The 20,379-nt window shown below is 42.5% G+C and overlaps 2 protein-coding genes across 3 annotated transcripts; both read right to left on the bottom strand.

Annotated features, from left to right (window-relative positions):
- Positions 1-386: 386 nt before the first annotated feature.
- Positions 387-3,172, bottom strand: LOC111069310 (pyruvate dehydrogenase E1 component subunit alpha, mitochondrial). The gene is made up of 5 exons (XM_022359318.2): positions 2,913-3,172; positions 2,577-2,645; positions 1,356-1,920; positions 958-1,280; positions 387-893 (listed from the first exon to the last, which is right to left on the bottom strand). The coding sequence occupies exons 1-5, from the start codon at positions 2,970-2,972 to the stop codon at positions 711-713; spliced, it is 1,200 nt and encodes a 399-aa protein (XP_022215010.1). The 5' UTR covers positions 2,973-3,172; the 3' UTR covers positions 387-710.
- Positions 3,173-7,774: 4,602 nt separating this feature from the next.
- On the bottom strand, positions 7,775-19,495 carry LOC111069311 (dynein light chain 1, cytoplasmic). Of its 2 annotated transcripts, XM_022359319.2 has the most exons (3): positions 19,385-19,495; positions 15,743-15,940; positions 7,775-8,011 (listed from the first exon to the last, which is right to left on the bottom strand). In XM_022359319.2, the coding sequence occupies exons 2-3, from the start codon at positions 15,848-15,850 to the stop codon at positions 7,850-7,852; spliced, it is 270 nt and encodes an 89-aa protein (XP_022215011.1). In that variant the 5' UTR covers positions 15,851-15,940; positions 19,385-19,495; the 3' UTR covers positions 7,775-7,849. The 2 variants fall into 2 exon arrangements, with proteins under 2 accessions (XP_022215011.1, XP_041450449.1); XM_041594515.1 differs by lacking the exon at positions 19,385-19,495 and having other exon boundaries at positions 15,743-15,957.
- Between the last annotated feature and the right edge of the window lie 884 nt (positions 19,496-20,379).

Consider the following 20,379-nt stretch of genomic DNA (forward strand, 5'->3'; position numbering starts at 1 on the left):
AACGAGAGAGAGAGACGAGAGAGTCTCCGAAAAAGAAAGAGACGGAAAGAGTGCTACTTGCCACTTGCTACATAAGATACATAATAGATTTATATTCACTGTGTAGGGAGATGGCCTGTCGCCTGCTTGCTTTTCTTGTGATTTCTCATATAAACAAATTCAAATGAGTCGCAGCTCATGCTCATAATCGTTTTGTACACACGAAAGAGTCTGTTTGATGGATACATCAATTGGAAATCCAAGATTTAGGGCATGGAACTGTTTGAAATTTATAATCGTTACACACAGACGGAGGTTAAATATATGCACAATCTACAGACAGAGCAGACCAAGAGCAGCGTATGCCATCTCCTTCTTTTCGTGGGGATTAATCAACAATTAATCAATTAATATTTATATGTATATTTTCAACAATTTACACCTCGCTTTATCCATATTGAACACGTTCACAATTCATCCAATAATATCCAATGCAGTTTTTCCCCCCAAAAACCATCATCCAGGGTGAGCTGTGTGTGTGTGTGTGTGTGTGTGTGTCTGTGCTTCGATTAGCTAAGTTGTGGCGACTCCTTGCAAAAAAGCCGCTACTAAAGGGCAGGGGGCATTCCAACTTTCGTCTTAAGAGCTAGAGATTTCGTGTGTCTATGTGTCTTGTGTGTCTGCGTTTGCGTTTGAGGCGGGGAGTGGGGTGGAGTGGTTTCGGCAGATCTCTAGTGATTGACACCCTTGCGCTCCTGGATGTGATCCAGATTGAAGCCATTGGTGCCACGCAGCTTGGGCTCCAGATTATTGGAGGACACATCCGTCCAGAGATGGCTGACAGCCAGCTCGGCATCGCTCTTGGCAAAGGCGGTGGCCTCATCGATCTCCTTGCGCACCTTCAGATCGATCGCCTAGAAACGAGAAAAGAGCATTTTTAGCCACGGGAAAAACACACACACAAGGCTTAAGCCTTACCTTGACTTCGTCGGTGGTGATGAGACCCAGCTCAATGCACATTTCCTTGAAGGATGTGATGGGATCACGCTTCTGGCGCACCTCCTGGATCTCCTCGCGGGTGCGGTACGAGGTGCCCGGATCGGACATGGAATGCCCCGAATACCGGTACGTGTTCGTCTCCATTACCAGGGGACCGACAGTGTTCACATAGTTGATGGCAAACTCTGTGGCACTACGCACGGCCAGCACATCCATGCCGTCCACCCAGATGCCGGGCAGGGCATCGCCGCGTGTGTAGTAGTCCGTGTTGCAGGAGGCACGCTCCGAGCTAGTGCCCATGCCTGCCAACAAATACCGAATCGATTGATTACACAGAATCAATACACCCCTCCGCCCACCGCACCTGAATCACTCACCATAGTTGTTGTTCTCGCAGACAAAGATTACTGGCAACTTCCATAGATAGGCCATGTTGTAGGCCTCGAACACCTGGCCCTGGTTGGCCGCACCATCGCCGTAGAGGGCCAGGCACATGCCGCCGTTGCCCTTGTACTTGCAGGCCAGACCCACGCCAGTGCCGAGCGGCACTTGAGCGCCAACAATGCCATTGCCGCCAAAGAAATTCGGGGCGTACATGTGCATGGAGCCGCCCTTGCCGCGGGCACAGCCACTCTGGTTGCCGGTCAGCTCGGAAAGGACACCAATGGGTGAGACGCCCATCAGATATGTCCAGCCATGGACACGGTATGCCGAAATGATGTTGTCCACATCTCGCATGGCCGCCTTCATGCCCACAGCGCAGGCCTCCTGTCCGGAATACAGATGACAGAAGCCCCGAATGATTTTCTCCTTGTAGAGATTACCGGCCGCCGTCTCAATGCGTCGGATCGTCTGCATTTGTGTGTAGTACTTGAGCGCCTCGTCCTTGGTCAGTTTAACTTCGGTGGCCGGACCTTCGTCCAGGCGATGCAGCTTGAAGGGCTGCAATTAGAGCATGCGAAACGATTAGGTAAAGTTTGCCCTTCAAGGAAATTAATAATAATTATAGAGAAATAAATAAAAATTCCTATTAGTTTCTGATGCTACTCAAATTTCTATTCAAATTACCTATTATCATAAGCCCATAATATCTTTTGTGTCTTGATTAATTTATCGATTAATTATCGGTCCTTTTTATGATTGCTACATAAATCATGCTTTCGGATGAGCGATTCCAGTGGATGAGTGAATGGGATGGCCTGATTCCCCGATAAGGGTCGACCCTTGTAAACAAAACAAAATCCAATCAAAGAAAGACAGAGACAGAGTGATGTTGATACCGTGCCTGGCGGTGCGGTGCGTGTCTCCCCTCTCGGTCACGCGGCCGCCACGCAAAAAGCAGCGGCTGCGTGTCAAGTGTGTGCGTCGTGACCTTGATCATTTTGAAAATTGACAGAATGCCGCGCAGCCGGCTAACGGATGGCAGAACACTCTCTGTGTGTGTGTGTGTGTATGGGTCTGTGTCAATGCAACCCTGTGCACTCACACGCACGCACACTCTTGCTATCTGATAGTAAAGCGCATTATGTAATCTGGTGAATTGGTGATTTTGATTTAACTTAATTTTCCACCTTCTGCCCCCGCCACCAATCACTTACGCGATTCACTTGCACCGTAGCCTCCGTGGCATAGTTGTTGGTTTTGGCCACGCCAGCCTGTGCTGCATTCTGGAATAGACCGAAAAATGATGATGAATAACCTCGACAGACGTTCAGGCTTAGCTGCTGCTGTTGATGATGCTGCTGCTGGTGATGATGATGTTGCAGCCGCACTGTCCAGTGATTGCCGCCACTTGTGGTGTTATTGCATTTATTTATTGTTGTGTGTTTTTGGTATTGTTGCTGATGCTGCTGCTTCTGTTGTTGTTGTTGTTGTGTTTGCTGTCGCTCGAAATTAGTGATAACAACGTTGGGGTTAGTGACAGGATTACGTACTTTTTGCAATTGCTTAACAATAAGTGGCAATTCGCTAACGCGTGACAGAGTACGGAACATTTTTGGGCAAAGACTTTCCGCTCAAACTGGATCAAAAAATTCGATTAGGGGGGCTTTACGCGATCGATCTATAACTATATGTGGATCAAGCTGGCTGTCTCTCTCTATCACGCACTGAGCACACCGCACTGCCGCACCGTCGTTGTAAGTGTTAAACAAAAAAACTTAGATTATGTTTCTTGTTCGCGTAACAGGAGTCCGGAAACTAGTCGATAGCGCTATCGATACTATCGGTCGTTTCCCCACCATCGATAGTAGAAGCCATATCGATGTTTTCCCAGCCAGTGTGACCGGGGATTTTTCGATAAAATATACCGCCCGACTCTCGGTAACATACCAACAAATTTACGAAATATACTACATTATATACCGAGCGCAATGTGTGGGTGGCGCTATCGTTAATGTAGGGATTAATGTAATGTAGTTATTTTCCAGCCCTAGTGGCAGTCAATGTTTGCTATATGTCTCCTACGAATTACATCGATCAGCTGCATCCCACGCTCCACCTTATCCCAGTTTCAAAATAAAAACACATTCTCATCCCCGGTCTCAAAGAAGTACTTTTATTTCACATTGAAGATCTCAATTTGGTTTTTGTTTCTTGCTTTCTTTGTTTGTCTTACTCGTATGCTTACTTGAAATTCCCATCATATTCGCCATCATGTCATTTCATTTTTCTTCAATATATCGCTATACGCTATACGCTTAACGCTTCACGCTTCTCACATAATTCACTAATCTCTTACAAAAACTTAAGTAATGTTTTTTTCTTGCACAAAAACCAGCAGAATTAGAAGTAGATTAACTAACATAGAGAGAGCACGTTTCTCGATACGAAATAATTATGGTTACAAACTAAGTTTAAACTATTTTTAAGATTTTTAGTTTTTGTTTTGTTTTTGGTTTGGAATTTGTTATCTTTTATGTTTACTTAAGAAATGGCAGCTACAAGATTTGAGTTTCGAGAGAGTTCTTCACCCATGGATCGAGTACAATTTTCTTGCAAAAACTAACAACAACAAAAATATATGTATAAGGCTTTTAGTTCAACGAAAGTCTGGGGTTAAGTCTGCCAATGGATGGGATTGGGTTTAAAAAAAAAAAAGAAAAATTAAAATCATAGTTTTCAAAACATGCTCTGCTCTGCTCGCTCGCTCTCTCTCTCTCTTTATTTGCTTAATCAGCAACTGATTACTCTCGCCGTTCCGTCCCGTCCCGTCCGTTTGTCTATCTAACTGTCTGTCCTGCCCTGGCAATTCAATGCCCGTTTTCCTATGATTCATTTTATTTTCATTTGCTATCCTGCTTTCGGGTTTCTTTTCTTTTACTCTCTGCCTTTTTTTTTTCAAAATTTTTTTTTTGTTACATCAAAAATTGGTTTTTTCATGCACGATGGCATGCAAATATTCTGCATTATGACAAAAAATTATGCTCTTTTATCTTTAATATGTATGGATACATATGTATATATATGCATGTATATATATATATATATTTGCTGTTCTTGTTGTTGTTGTTGTATATATAAACACTTATTAGAAGTCCTCATGTGTGTTTTGTTGTGTTGTTGTTTCATCTCCATTTCTCTTCCATATCTGTTTTTTAGTTTTTCTTAGAAATTCTTATTAAAGAAAAAAAAATGATGGTTTTTTCTTCATGTGTGTCGGGGTATTTGCCTTTTTTTTGTTTCTGTTTTTTTTTTTACTTTGGTTATTTTGCAATGATGCATTTTTTTTGGGACGGGAATGTGTGTGTGTGTGTGGGAGGGGAAAATCTTACCGTTAGCATAATTAGACCGTGTTCCAAGGAAAATCGTGCTGAGCAATAATCTAAAATAAATCGCAAATAGCAAAGAGCGTGGTGCGGTGGTGTGTGCAAAAGTAACGGTAAATTTTTTGTGTGTGTGTTGTGTAATTTTTTTTTTGTTTGTGTCTCGATTAGTGTTGTGTAGTGGTTGTATAGTGCCAGTGCTGCGAAATGCCGCCTGCTTTTCGGTGTTTCCGTTTTGTTTTTTTCTTATTTGTTTGTTTCTTGGTTTTCTTTTTCTTTTAGGAAATTACGTATTAAGCTTTTGAGTAGGTTTCTTTTTACTTAAGGTTTTTCTTTTTTTGCTTAATTTACACAAATTTATTTAATTTACTTATTTTTTCCATACCGTTTTGTCACCCACTGATTTGCTCTTTCTCTTCTGTCTTTTTGTGTGATTAAATGTTTTGCTTGATCTTGTTTGTTCTTTCTTTGTTTACCCTCTGTTCCACTCCTCTCTTCTCTTCACACATATTTGCCCATTCCCTCATTTTGGTTTTGGTTTAAATTGCAATTGGTATTCTTTTTAATATTTTTTTTGTTGTATTTTACTTTGCTTCCTTTTGCTGTTCCTCCGACAACAAAAATCCAATTGGAAGTATATGTAACGTATATAGCACACATTTATGTAAACGACAAGAGAATAATTACAATATATATTTTGCTTGGGCTGTGTTCCCCGTTTTTTGTTTCTTTCTGTTTTTGCCACTCTTTTTCCTTTTCTTGTCTCTGCCCAAAAATCTGTTTCCTTTCTGTTTCTGTGGATGGACCATATCATCTCCTATATGCTTTACCAATGCCTCGTCGCCTCTCCAATGCTCCATTTTGTTGTGTGGAACATTTTCGCAATTTCGGGGGCTCAAAAGCAATGAAATATACAAATACAATACATCTATATATAATATATGCATAAATATCTATTAAGTTGTTTCGTTTTTGGTTGGTTTTTGGGTTTTTGATGCACAAAATGTGTGTGTGTGTGGTTCTGCCATTTGTTTTTCATTATTTCTTCTTCTGTCTCTTTTTTTTTATCCACATTACAATACATTTAGTAAATAAATGAGAACATGAGAAATGATGATTAATATTCTGCGGCTTCAATTCAATATCGTTTACAATTATTTGCAATTACAATGTTTTCATTTACCCAAGTTGTTGTCCATCTTGTATTTGTTGCTAGGGTCTCGTTTGGTTTTTATCCTCTGCTAGCGCGGCGATTGCTGCTGTAAAATCGGGTGTAGTGGTGGTTTGTGTTAACTGTACTTGAATGTTCTGTATGTGTGTCTGTCTGTCTGTGTGTTCTCTGTTCTGTTCAGTGTTATCTTTTCTCGTTTATCATTATTTTATGGTACTTTCCATTTGCTGCATGCTGCTGCCTGCCTGCCTGCCTGCCAACGATTCGTCATCTTCTCCTTTTTGGATTGAAGGGGGGCGAAATTATAGCTAAAGGGGGGGAAGCGCTGTGTGTGGAAGGGAGGGGCGGGCTGTGTGCAAAAAAAAAAAGAATGTCAATTTTTTCATTCAAGTTCAACATTATTTTTAATCGTGATTGGAGGTTGTTGCACATAATTTTCATGTCTTTAACAAAAAAAAAGAAACAAAAAGTATGTATAAATGTTTGTGTTTTGTTTTTTGTTTGTGTGTGTGTTCATCATATCATATCAGATCAATCAATAAATGTCGCGTGTGTGTGTTCGTTTTAATACATCATATCATATCAATCAATAAAACAATTCTCAAATACATAATAATAATAGGGGAAAATGCATATGTGTATTATGTATCGTTTTTGGTGGTTGTTGCTGCCGGATGGGGAAATAATGATCTATTAAATTGATGATAAAACGGCGTTGGTCCTACTACGATCTTCGATATATATTTATATTATATATATATATATATAATCGGATCTATCTAGCGGTGTATTTTGGGTGCGTGTATTCGTGTTGCAGAAACACATTTTGTTTTGTCCAAACTTTTGGATGCGTGTATCTCTGTGTCTCTGTGCCTGTGATTAGTGTGTGTGATCAATCAATAAATGATTGAAATACCAAAGCACCGAAGTTGGGTATTTTGTATGGGTATTGGCACCCCGCCACACGGACGAACATTCTGTTGGTGTTTCTGCTACTGCGCGTGTGCATGTGTATATGTGTGTGTGTGTGCGTTTTGGAGATTGATTTGCGTATTTGGAACCAGAACCTAGGATCTAGGCACCATCTACAGATGGCAGGTCGACATCAACATCGACCCCCACATCCACATCCAGATCCTCGTCTTCATCGCTGTCGCCGTCGTCGTTCCCTTCCTGTAGCAGATCCTGAACAGGTGCTACAGGAGGTGGAGCCACAGCTGCAGGTACCGCCACCACTTTCCCCTGCTGCTGCTGCTGTTGTTGTTGTAGTTTTTGTTGTTGTTGTTGTTGCTGATATAGCTCCTCCTCCTCCTGCTGCTGTTGAAGCTGCTCCTCCAATTCGGCGCGACGACAACTGCTGCAACTGGTGGCATCACTGTCCTCGACAATGGTGCCATCATCTGTGTCTTCATCCTCCCTCTCCTCAATCTCCTCCTCGTTGTCGTTGCCCACCTCTTCATCCGCATCGACATCCACATCGACTTCGACATCTGGCTCATCCTCGTATTCCATATCCTCCATATCATCCTGATCAAAGTCCAGGTCCAGATCTAGTTCCATATCCGTCTCCAATTGTTGATCCGTGTGTGTTGTTGTTGATGTTTGGTGTCTTCATCATCCGCCTGTTGTTGATGCATCATTTCCACATCCTTTAGCTGTTCTTCTTGCTCCTCTTCCACCTTCTGTTGTGAATCCACATCCACACCTGGTTGGGGATGTTGCTCTGTTGATTGTTGTGTTGTTGTTGCTGTTGTTCTTGTTGTTGTTGTTGCTGTTGTTGTTGTTGTTCATCTTCCACTGATGGATGCTGCTGTTGCTGGTGTTGATGTTGTGTATGCTGTGTATTTGTATGTTGTTGTTGTTGTTGTTGGTGCTGCAACAGCTGCTGCTCTGCCATCAGCCTCCCGACCACCACCGCATCCGACTCGACAATACTTTAACCGCTCTTAAACAGTAGTATGGCCACCTGGCCCAAATAGAAATAAATGAAATGGCGCGTCTCGTGTGTCACATACGATCCAAAGTTGCGGCCCACAATGCAATGCCATGTTGGATTGTATTTCTTGTCGAACTCCTTCTTGATGTAGGCGGCAATGTCCTGCAACACAAAATACAAAACAGAAAGCAAGAGAGAGATTTAGATAAGAGCAATAATAAAAGTCAAATAATAAGGTTTCAGATGTAGGGAAATCTCCTTTCCCCGATTGCCCTTCTTAGTATGGAATAAATTTTTAAAATTTTTTTTTTTTTTTTTTAAAAATTTGTTTGGAAATTTTTGCAAGGCAAAGTTGGAGGCAGGCGGGCCATGACATCATGGCTAGAAGGGATTTATCTGGGAAATATAAAGCATTGAAAGCAACCATAACAAAGCAAACGAACAAGGGTTGGACCTTTGTTTTAAAAGCTAAAAGTCTTCACTGGTAAGTTAAGAATATAGCTCCAACGAAAATGAAATGCCTATACAAAAAAAAAGTGACACAAGATATAATTTCTTTGCTTTTCTGGTTTTCTGTTTAAGTCAAAATTTCGTAAAAACTCCCGAAACCATTAAATTTCAATGCTTTTTATTTCCCATTCATTGAGCTGAAATATTGGGCTTGCAACTATTATTTGTATTATTATCAAAAATAATTCCTCAAAAAAAATCTTTTATAATTTCACTTAAAGTTCCATAAGCCCCCGAAAAAGTTCGTGTTGGAAAAATCGGTAATTTCGTTATGCTTTCATTTTACTTCCCTCGTGTAAAGGTAATTTTGTCTTTTTGATTGAAAAATCGTTTACCCACGAAAACTGTCAAAACAAATTATTAAAAAAAAAAGCGAGCCGAAAGCTACACGAAAAACCGACAGAAACAAGCGATACACATGTAACCTGCTAAATGTTTGAGAATTAGCAGCAGCAGCAGCAGCGGGGAAAAGCGGTAGCAGTTAGCTGGCGGGCAAACTCAATAAAATGCCCTGCCGCGCACACACACACACTCCCCCAACATGCCACAATTCAGCCACTGCCACTGCTGCCACTAGCATTTCCCATTCCACGCGACAGTCGTCATCGTCGTTGTCGTCGTCTGTCACTAGGACAACCCTCAGCACCCGAAAATGTGACCTCAAAACAGGCGAAAATTCTTGGTCTTGGCCCCGCAGGAGAATTCGAGAAGGAGGTGGTAACAAGAGGAGGCAAAAGTTCTTGTTTGCTAATGAGTTACGTTATGGATTGTTGAGTTTTTGTTTGTGGGTCAAAGAATTAAGCAATTAGAGCAACAGTTTCAGAGCCACTGCAGAAAACAAAGAGAGGGAGATGGAGAGAGACTGCAACACCAAGCGGAGGCGTAAGAGCAAGAGAAGCAAAAATGGGGAAAGGCAGGAGAGACAGCCGGAGGAAGAATCTGGGGCTATGCAGGATGCGGCATGCGGCGGCGGCAGGATGGAAATTACTGCGGATTGCAGCAGAACGGAAGGATGAACATCGCATGGATGGTCTGCGTCTGCAGCCCTCTGCGTTGCAGTTATGTTTTTTGTCTCTTGCAAATGGGAAAGGTCATTGCCAGAGTTGCATTTGGGTGGGCGGCGTAAAAGCCAGGGTTACGCAAAACACCCACACACACACACACACACACATAGGCAGCATCCCACGCATGAAGCGCGAGAGAGCCACTGCAGCACACTGGCGTCCACATAAATATGGCCACCTGTGGAGGGGAGGAGAGTGCATGGAAAAGGGCAATTAATTGGAACTGGGAGCAAAGGGAAAATATTTTTCATTGATAAAGAAGACATAAAATAATGAAAAGAAAAGTTAGGAGGTGTTCCCTCACTCCCTAACCCCAAACCCCAAACTCTCTTGAAACTCTCCTGAATGGGGAAAATCCCAAAATAAAACTTTCCTCTCTTTCATAGTTTTTCGGTGCCGCTGCCAAGGATTTGTTGATTATGTGGCAGGGGAAGGGGCGTGGACTGATTGGATTGGGTCACCTTTTAGGGCGGGCAGGAGGTTTCTAGAAGGGGTGGTAGGGGGTAAGGGTGTGCGTGAAGTCATAAACTTAACCCCGTAACCTACAAGACCAAAAATAAACAAAATCAACAACAAAAAAATACTTCGAAAATGTTGCTACAACATTTTTGATTTTGTTGAGCTCCACATTAGCTCCCTTCCGTTCCCTTTCTTTGGTTCATTCATCCTTCCATTCTCTTCTATACCTTCTCCATTCTTTTATTTAAGAATTATCTTTTCCATTTCTCCTATCCATCAAGACGTTTGCCATTACGATCGCCTATAGAGTGATTCCATTCATTTTGGTGTGGTTTTTTTTTTTTTCTTTTGTTTTCTGTTTGCCGTGCGTGTGGCCCCTCCGCCGCATGTCGTGTCAGACGACAATATAAAGTTGATTGTTTTATATTCAATTTTGGTTTGAGGCACACACACACAAATCCCCCCCACCACCTCACCAGCTGCAGCAACTCAAACTCCAGAACAGAACAGACCAGACCAACCCATTCCCATCCCATATTCCTATCCCTTAGCAATGCCATGGAATTTTTTGTTTTGGCAACTCAACATTTTGACACACAACCCAACAACAGCACGGAAGGAAGGAAGGTGGCAGGGGGTAGGTGGCTGGGGGCACGGCAATCGCGAAGGAGTTTCATTTTGTGAATAATAATGAACCTTTTGCTATTTTGGACATGTGTTACCTGGCAGAGGGACATATTGATATACCCCCACCATCTAGACCTTTTCTATGGCACTTTTTGTTAGGACATATTTCAATCGGGTGAAATACTTTCGCAATTAAGCGAGAGAGATGATACCAAGGATTATTCCTCGTTTGCGAATGAATATATCTACATGTGCACCATGATAAAAGGAAAACAAATGTCCCATAAGCGAAAGGACACACACACACACATTTCGATGTGATGGGAATTATCAGGCACAAATTGGTTACTAATTGGTATTTTTGTACGCTTAAATCCCATTAAGTCGCTGGAAAAAAAAGGTTCCCTAAGCGAGCGGCTGAAGAATAATTTTGTTTGTGCAGAGCAAATAAAAGTAAGTACATTTCCATTGAAATATGATCCTTAAAGCTCTCTCTCACTCTCTCTCCCTATCTGCTATAAGCGAAAGAAAACATTCAGAATAAACAAAAGAATTTTTAGTGTGGGGCGGGGATCGTTGAACGGTGCATTAGCCCACCCGCCCTGTCCTGCCCTGTCCTGCCCACTCAATCCAGACTAATCGAAACGAGGAATGTGTGTCAATCATTGTGAATATATGTATCTGTTGTTGTGTTGCCTGTGTATCTGTATCTGATGGGTACTTCTTCAATATTTACATACATGCGAATATTCCATTTTCTGTCCGCATATTGATTAAACATTTTTGGCCACGTAAAAAACAATCGGGGGCAAAACTACAATTTTTGGGGAGGGGAGGGAAGGAGCGTAGAAATATCCTGTAATAAAATGTTTGGCCATTTGTTTGCATTCGCGGCGGCTGTGACTGCGGCAGCTCTGCGGCTTTGTGTGTGTGGCACATAAAAACTAATGAAAGGATAACATCATACAAAAACGAAGAAGATATAGGCGAATAGAAAAAGAGAAGGAGTGTAGAGTGTGGAGTGTGGAGTGTGGAGGGTAAGCAAAATGGGAGAGCGGAGGCGGACACACAAAAAACCTAATTAAATTTATTTTTAAAACTTGACGCAGAATAATGGAAATTCAAGACTTTTTTTTGCTGCTGCTGCTGTTGGCCCTCCTGTTGGCTTATTTTAGGGCTTTGCCTTTAAATCACTGCCGCAGTCAAGGCGCTCGCACACACATACAGAGACACGCACACAGATACACAAGCATAATGCCAATGGATACGATATTTAAGCTGCTCGAAAGGTTGATGCCGCCCGCCGCCACAGCCGTTTTTTTGCCCCTAAAAATATCAAAAACAGCAAGCAAAAAAAAATACAAAAAAAAAAAAACATTGCCTAGAAGAAGCTTAACCCTTGTGTGCCCTCTCCCCACTGTGAGCGGTAGTATTAGTTGCGTATCTAATGGATACCAAAAATTGTGTGTATTCCCCTCAGTCGATGTGGGAGGGAAATTTTTGAAGTTATAATCAGTTTCGGAGGTGGATTACCTGCCGCTCCATGAATGAGTGAATGAGGGGGTGGGCGGAAGCGGAGAAGGTGCAAGACCTGCCCCCGTAACCAGGTGATACATATGCACATATTTATGCATATCGATCCGATCGAAACGAGTCTGTGGATTTGTTTGTTTGTGGGGGTTTAACAAGTTCCTTTTGAATAATTTCCCAAAGGGTGAAATTTCCTTCATTAAGATCTGTTTCCATGAAGATTGTTCCTCCTATTTCGACTCTCAACAACTCTGTTGCAACAGCAAGTATCTGTTCGAAGCTAGTTGGTTATAGCTTGAGGATTGAGCGGGTATAAAAGCTCTAAAGCCTGTATAATTATGTATGATTTCTTTTCCTTCTACAGTCTCCCAAAGGGTATCAAAAATAGCTCAAGGTTGCTGTATAAAATAAGAAAAAGGGTTTTCCTCCACCATAATGGAGGAGAAGATTTTTCGGTGGTGGTGCAAAGGTTAAAAGGTGTTGCTATCTTTCACTCTGTTCCCTTTGTTTGCCTTTCCTTTCGTGTCTTTTTGTTTGTTTTGCTTTGTATAATTTTTCAATTTTAATCGAATCAATTAAATTTGTGTTCCGCAAAGAATAGAAATCCATATTTAATTAGCGTAGAAAAACAAACATAGATACACAGACGCACACACAGACACACTCTTGGAAACAGAGAGACAGACACAGAGACACAGAGACACACAATCACAGAATAATGGCAAACTTATTATGAAATGGAAAACCAGGAGGAGAAGGCAGAGCAGAGCAGAAGGAGTGGGAGTAGGAGCTGGAGAAAATGTAGCAGAAAGAGCAGCAGAATGGAGCGAGTAGAAAAGAGTTAAAAATGCAAGAAATTTAAAGAAACAAAAAGTACAGATAGAATCATAGAGTAGCAAAAGCTACAGCACGTACATAGGTGGAGAGAGATATACAGATAGAGCGAGAGAGGCAGGGCAGTACAGGGGGAGAGGGAGCTGCTAGAGGAGTGCCAAGCCCCCCCGTACCAGGAGACAGGAGCCAGGAGCCAGAGCCAGAGCCCGAGCTCGAGCCACAACGAAGCCCAAAGCTAGTGCGATAGAAAAGGACGGCAATAAAGGGCAATCAATCGTGTGATTGTGTATGTGTGTGTGTATGTATGGCATATATTTTATTTATAGCAACAAGAGGTAGGCGCAAAATAGGGGGCGGGAGCTGTGTGAAAAACACCTGCGTGGGTGTACCCAATATCAGTCCCAATAAGTGAGGAGAGGGTGGTGGGTGGTAAAACGGGGGAGGAGGCAGTGGGAGCTGAGCGGAGAGAGTATGCGCGTATTACGGCTTTTACTGCTCAATTAGCAGTTCTATCTACTGCTCTCCTCTCTCTCGCTCTCTGACTTTTACTTGCTCTTTACTGTTAGCGCCACCCCCTCCCCTTTAACCATTATTACCTATCATTAACCCCCCTCCCACCCCTCACATTTACCGACTAACCCACTAGCCCCCACCCACCACTTATCTCTACCCACTATTTTGCCAACTTCCGCTGTGATTTCAAGTTTGCTTTTGCGTTTTGTCTTTCAAGGACCTTTCCTCCTCCTCCTCCTTTGCCCCTGTCGTACGCCCGCCCGCTGTGTGTACCGTTGGCCGGCTGTGACTGTCTTCTGTCATTGGCATTGACAAAGGCACCGTTAGTTGATGGCCATTCCCCCTGATCCTGCTCCTGCTCCCGCTGCTGCTGCTCGTGCTCCTTCCCCTCCTCCTTGCTCGCTCACTGACCCACACGAAACACACAAACACTTTGGCCAGAGCACGTCTTGATGTGTTTGTGTGTGCCCCCCACCACCCTCGCACTCACGTACCACGTACCCTATTGATTATTCAATTTCTTCGACTCCTCTGCTGCTGTTGTTGACATTGTTTTGCAGATTTTGTTGCTTGTTGTTGTTTTTGTATTTTTATTCAAAGACTAAATCAAGAGCTTATTAGTGTTGTTTTTCTCGCCCTCTTCCCCACCCTTCTTCTCTTTCTCGCTTGTTTGTCATTCCGTCCGTGAATTGGACAACCGTTAACGATGGTCAGTAATTTCCCCTCTCTCTTTACTATAGTCAAGGGAATTTATCTTTTGCTCAAGGGACAGTCATGGAAATTTTCTTCCTTAAAATGAGTCATGAGAATTTTTATTTTCGTTTAGATGAATCATGGGAATTATCCTATGCTTTGAGGAACAAGAGTCTTGGGAATTTTCCTCCTTAAATTCAGTTGTGTGCACAATCCTTCAAAGTGTCAAGGGAATTAAACTAATTTAAAAAATTAAAGCTAAATTTTTCATTAAAAGGATCATTAAAATCGTAGCCATAATTCGGAAAGTGGGGAAATTGTTGGCTCTTTTTTTTGGGCCTTTTCAAAAGGGAATTGGAATTATCATCCTCCCTGAATGAAGAATCACTTAATATAAAATTAAACAAAATATTTTTATACCCTACTCAAAGGTAGGGTATAATTTGTGGTAAAAGTGGATGTGTGTGGGACGTTCCCCCATAAATTATTATATTCTTGATCAGCAAAAGTCGATATAGCCAGGCTGTCCGCCTGTCTTAATGTCCGTCTTGTTGAGCGCTTTGAAAGCTAGGGCAACCAAATTTGGTTTCCAGACTCATGTGATATCACACTGCCAACATGTTTTTTCCAATTTCCCCCCCCCCCCCCCCCCCCCCCAACAAAAAAAAATTTTGGGGGCCCCGTTTTTTAAAAAACAAAAAAAAAAAAAACCCTTATTTTTTGAAATCCCCCCTCCCCCTTTTCCTTTTCTCTTTCTCCCCCTTCCTTTTTTTTTCCCCAAAAAAAAAAATAAATTTTTTTTTTTTCCCCCCCCCCCCCCCCCCCCCCCCCCCCCCCCCCCCTTTTTCTTTTCCCCCCCCCCCCCCCCCCCCCCCCCCCTGCCCCCCCCCCCCCCACCCCGGGGGGGATTTTTATTTTTATTCTTCCTTCTTCTTTTTTTTTTTTTTTTTTTTTTTTTTTTTTTTTTTTTTTTTTTTTTTTTTTTTAAAAAAAAAAAAAAAAAATTTTTTTTTTTTTTTTTTTTTTTTTTTTTTTTTATATTAAATATTTTTTTTTTTTTTCTTTTTTTTTTTTTTTTTTTTTTTTTTTTTTTCTCCCCCCCTTCTCCCCCCTTCCTTTCTTCTTTCCTTTTTTTTTTTTTTTTTTTTTTTTTTTTTTTTTTTTAAATTTTTTTTATTTTTTTTTTTTTTTTTTTAAATTCCTTCCCTTTTTTTTTTGCTTTATTTAAATGGACATTTTAATGAATGGATGGCCATCTGGGGATTTAAGGGAATTTGCTTTTGATATTCATATTTTTACTGCCCCTCCCCGCTCCGCGCAGCACAACGAAAACAACAATCTTTGAAATTGCCATCATAAAATATAAAATCCCTCAATGAAAACGCACAGAGTGAAAACCAATCGTTAGGGCTCTTGTGGAACAAGTCGCCGCACTAAAGTAAATCCGAGATAATTGGCGCCTGCCTGTATGCACTTGCAACCAAAGCTTGCCACAGGGCAAGCAGCAGCACCAGCACCAGCACAACAAATCCCCGCTAATACCCCGCTATGCTACACTTGCAACACAGCACACCTACCTGTTGGTCTCGCAACCCTGCCCACACCCCACCAAACCCCTCACATCTTCTTCTTCTCTCTTTTATGCCTCCCCCACCGCACTCACCTTCTCAATGTTGTACTTCTCCAGGGCCTGTGTCGCACAGTCGACAGCATCCTGCTGCATCTCCTCGCTCATGTCGGCATTTTTGATGACAGCCTTTCGGTCAGACATTTTGTGGCTTTTGTTGTTTGTTTCTTTTACGCTTTAATTATGATTGCTATTTAGCTGCTTTATTATTGCTGCTGCTGTATCCGTCGGTAACTGTAACGAAAGAGAGACAGGATAAGCACCACTGTGGGGGAGAGAGGAGAGAGAAGAGAAAAATAATTAACATCTTGTTGCACATTTCATATACATATACAAATACATAAGAAGGGGGAATGTAATTAAAAATGCGGCTTATAATCGTGTTAGGCGCTGCACAAACACCAACCCACACACACACACACAAACACCAGCCCACACACAAACGCAGGCGCATTGGAGGCTGCTGCTGCATACTTTTATGGGTGACGGTGGTTGGAGGGGGAGGGTCGGCGCCCCACTCATCAGGCATCCATCAGCCCAGGCCTCAAAACTTAATTATAGAACAAGCAACAGAGCCAGACGTAGGTACGTACGTACAAGGAGTATTGCAAATCAAATATCAGAGCTGGATGGACGTCACACAAACACACCCACACCCACACCCCGACCCAGACCCAGACCACAGCGCACCCAACCCACACAGGCAGCCAATTAGTTTGCAAAACTGCAACGCAAGAGAGGAAATGAGATTCGGGAGAGAGTCGCCAAAGCGCAAGAGCTACTGTGGCAGCCGTCAGCAGCAGCAATCGCAGAGGCAGCAGTGCCAGCATTCAGCATCCCAGCCGCAACAGCAGCAGCAACATTGCATGGCCTTGAAGCCAGCTAGCCAGCTCTCCCTTTAACGCACACAGCTAGTTGAGTGTGGCCATAACCGTTAACCAAGGACGCGCAAGCAAGCAGGCAAGGGAGGAGAAGCACACAACAACTAATTCAAATTCAAGGCTCAATCCATGGACTCACATTAAACCCCTCCCCCCCCCATACTTTCATTCCACTGAGAAACTGGACCTCGATGCTCATTTTGTTGTTGTAGCATACTTTTGCGCGCGCCCATGGCATTGCTTATTTACCAAAGAATAATCAAAAAACTAAAAGAAAATAGCAAATAAGGGGGGAGAAAGAGAGATAGTGTGGATGGGGAAGGGGAAGGGAGAGGTAACACTGGAGTGCTCTTTGGTAGTGAAGGGGAAGGGGGCGTTAAAGTGAAACGGTTACAAATGCAAAATGCCAACCGGTAATAATTCAAGAAGAGAAATCACGAGAACAAGCAACAATAAATATCAATCAGTTCAGTGTGGGCACACGCATACATACACATTCAAACGGAGAAGTAACTCACGTATGCACGACTGACTGACAGCTGCCGGCATAGCGGCAGAGAGAGAGGGAGAGAGAAAAGTTCTGAAGTTCTCCTGGAAAGTCAATTAGAAATTGCACTTACAGTTGGACCAACGGAGACGGACTGATGCTCCTTCCTTTTCACCCTTTCCCCCTCCGTCATACACACACACAGAGGATAGTCGGACACAAGGTCAGAAAATATCATAATTATGTTTTCAGTAAAAAATAACAACAACAAAAATCTAATAGCAACTCTACTCATATGTGTGTGTGGCAGGAGAAATGAAGCTATAAATGACATGTAGACCGTGCAGGAGCTCCCCCTCCTGTGTAGACACACACAGCTATAAGAGAGAGAGAGAGGCCGCCGCACCGTCAGGTGATAGAATTCCCCGCTATTACATGCGTGTCTCTGTGTGTGTAGGGTTGTGTCTGCTACCTTTGAGTACGGGGGCCACAGAGACTTTTGCAATTCGATGCCAATTCAGGCGGCGGCAAGCGGGAAAACTCGCAATTTTTAATGGACTTTCTCTGTCTCTGTCTATCATTCACTACCGACTTTTGCGGTATCCTCATGCGCCCCACCAATGCCCCGCCAATATGTCGGATCTGTCGGAAATTACCATCATCATAGACTCCCCCCGTGTACCCGACTTCTGTTACCTGATGAACAGCCTCCCCACAGTAGTAGAGTCCTGCCGCCTTTTGGCCTCTAATTAGGCAGAGTTCGAATTTCCGTTACCGCAAAAAAGGGGTCCTTTATGCTTGATATTTCATCCAGTGGACAAAACAATGAAATTGTCGAGAATACTATCAGTAGCACTAATGGAAAAAATTAACTGAATACTGGAATACTGAAGTAAGAAGAAATGATATTTTGATCTATTTCAGAAATCCTTCAAATTTGTAAATCAAATGTCATCTACGTCCGTACATATGTATGTATGTACACATGCAGCTATGTACATCTCTACTCTTTATAATGACTAATTTGATAAAAATTGCACTCCCCCTCCATACCCCCGCTTCCTACGCAATTATCCAAAAATCAATCTTGAGGCAACAATTTGTGTGGACAAGGTCTGGAAAGTTCCAAACAAGAAAACACAAAACGGAAACCACAGACGACCATAATTGCTGCGCTGCCGACTTCTATGAATAAATTAGCCAGACAACAGATCGGATTAGGCGAAATATTCAAAAGAATTGTACAAGTCGCGGGAGAGCTCGGAACTGAAGGCGGTATACCTTTTTCCGAAATGCCCGCGCTGACGTCACTGAAGCGAAAACTGGATTTTGTACGCCTCTTCTCCAACTATTATATCATTTATGCACAACATTTCATGTTTCAATTTCGATTAAGAAATAACAACAAAAATAAACCAACCAAAACCAAAAATTCGCACACAGTGCGTAGGCAGCGACGCTGACTGCGACAGCGAGAGACACTGACACTGCAGCAGTGTGGCCCACCTGTCTTTCATCTCTTTCCCACTGCGCTGCTCTGCTGTTGCTGCGACTGCGGCTGCGACGCCAGGAGCTCTCGTGTATCCGCATGTGTGTGTGTGTCCGTGCAAAAGCCGCGCCGCACCGCATCGCACTATGGGAATTTGGCGTGCTTTTTTGGTCGAGCGACGGGCCCAAACGGGTACATAATGCAGTGCCCCAATGCAGCGTTCCCAATAATTATACACGTACATTGCACAATACCTCCCCCCAGCAACAAGACCCGAGAACATTCTCACCCACTCACACTCAAACACTCGCCTTTTGGGCAGAATATTGCACTTACCTGAATTATTATTTGTAATTTATTGCATTTGCGCGCGCGATCGTTAACAATGATTACAGTAGAGCTTGCTTCCTTCCGTTTTCTATAATTTTATCACACAAATTGAACAGCTGTCACCGAAAAAGCTACTTTTGTACAAACAAAAATGCTATTGACCAAACGTACAGAAACGTTGACAGGAAAAAAAAAACTACATTTTTGGTTGCCCTAATGCATGTGCGTGTGTGTGTGTGTGTGTGTGTGCCGAGATGGCTCTGTGCATGTGTGAGGCTCCTTTTTCCAGCTATTTTGCACGCAATAAGAAATTTAGCACGCCGCGTTTTGGCACTTAAGAACGAACAAGAAAAAAATATATATGCAAATTCAACACGGGAAAAAAATAGCACCGACCGATATACAGAACTGATTTACTTCCTGAATTGTAATTTGCCGCAAAAAAAAATGCTATATATGTATGTGGGGTATGTGTGAGGCTTTGTGTTTACCGCTAAGCGCACTCGTCGTGTTCGCCTTGTTTTACTGATTGAAACACACTTCTTCCGGTGCAAAAGCCACAACAGAGCTCCTTGACTGTTCGAATATTATTGTTGAAGTGAACGTGCACTGAGTTTGTGAAGCCGCACGAGCCGAAAATTCCGATAACGTTGTCGGGCTGTGCTCCTATTGGTCAGAACTGGGCCGCGTCTGGCAGACGACACTTGGCAGGCCGCGTCTGGCAGCAGTGATGCCCGTGTTTGAGAAGTCGATTCGGGTAACTATTCATTTTTTTTGTGCTAGGAGGGCCAGAAAAATTATAATCATTCAAAGAAACCCAATGGGCAGCTGAAATATTCGAATTACTATGCAAATTTAGTAAATATTTCAAGATTTCGGCAGTCGATTTCGGATTTCAGAGATGTGCGCATCACTGGTTTGCCGGTACGACTGCAGGGTTGCATGCCGGCAGACCGTACGAACCGTTATGCCTACATTCTTTTTGAATCGTAGAAATAAAAAGTTTAGTAAATTATTTGATGGTAATGTAATAACTAAAAGAATGTCAAGAAAATATTAATTTTGACTCTTAACATATTTGGATGATTGGTCGATTGCAGATTTGGAGATTTTGGGGACGATCATTTATTTTACAGCGGAAAATAATTAAATGATTAAATATGTTCATTTAAGTCGACGAAATTGAGAAATATAATGAAATTTAGTTGCGATGGTATATTATATACGAAAATAACTATTGGCGGGGCAAAATATTTGCTCGAAAATAAAGTCACATTATTTGGCGCTAAAATTACGAATTCAAATTTTCCAGAAGCCCGAAAATACGGTCATACTGCGCAGGCAGGTGAACAATAAAGAAGTTAAGAAGCAATATTTTGTATTTGGTATGAACGAAAATGTAATAAATGTACTTAAAATATATAAAAACATAGCCAAAGTGCGAGCAGGGAATCGAACAAGGTAGCAAATGGTAGCGCTATCGAAG

This window comes from Drosophila obscura, unplaced genomic scaffold (assembly GCF_018151105.1).
Source record: "Drosophila obscura isolate BZ-5 IFL unplaced genomic scaffold, ASM1815110v1 contig_29, whole genome shotgun sequence".
Lineage (NCBI taxonomy): Eukaryota > Metazoa > Arthropoda > Insecta > Diptera > Drosophilidae > Drosophila > Drosophila obscura.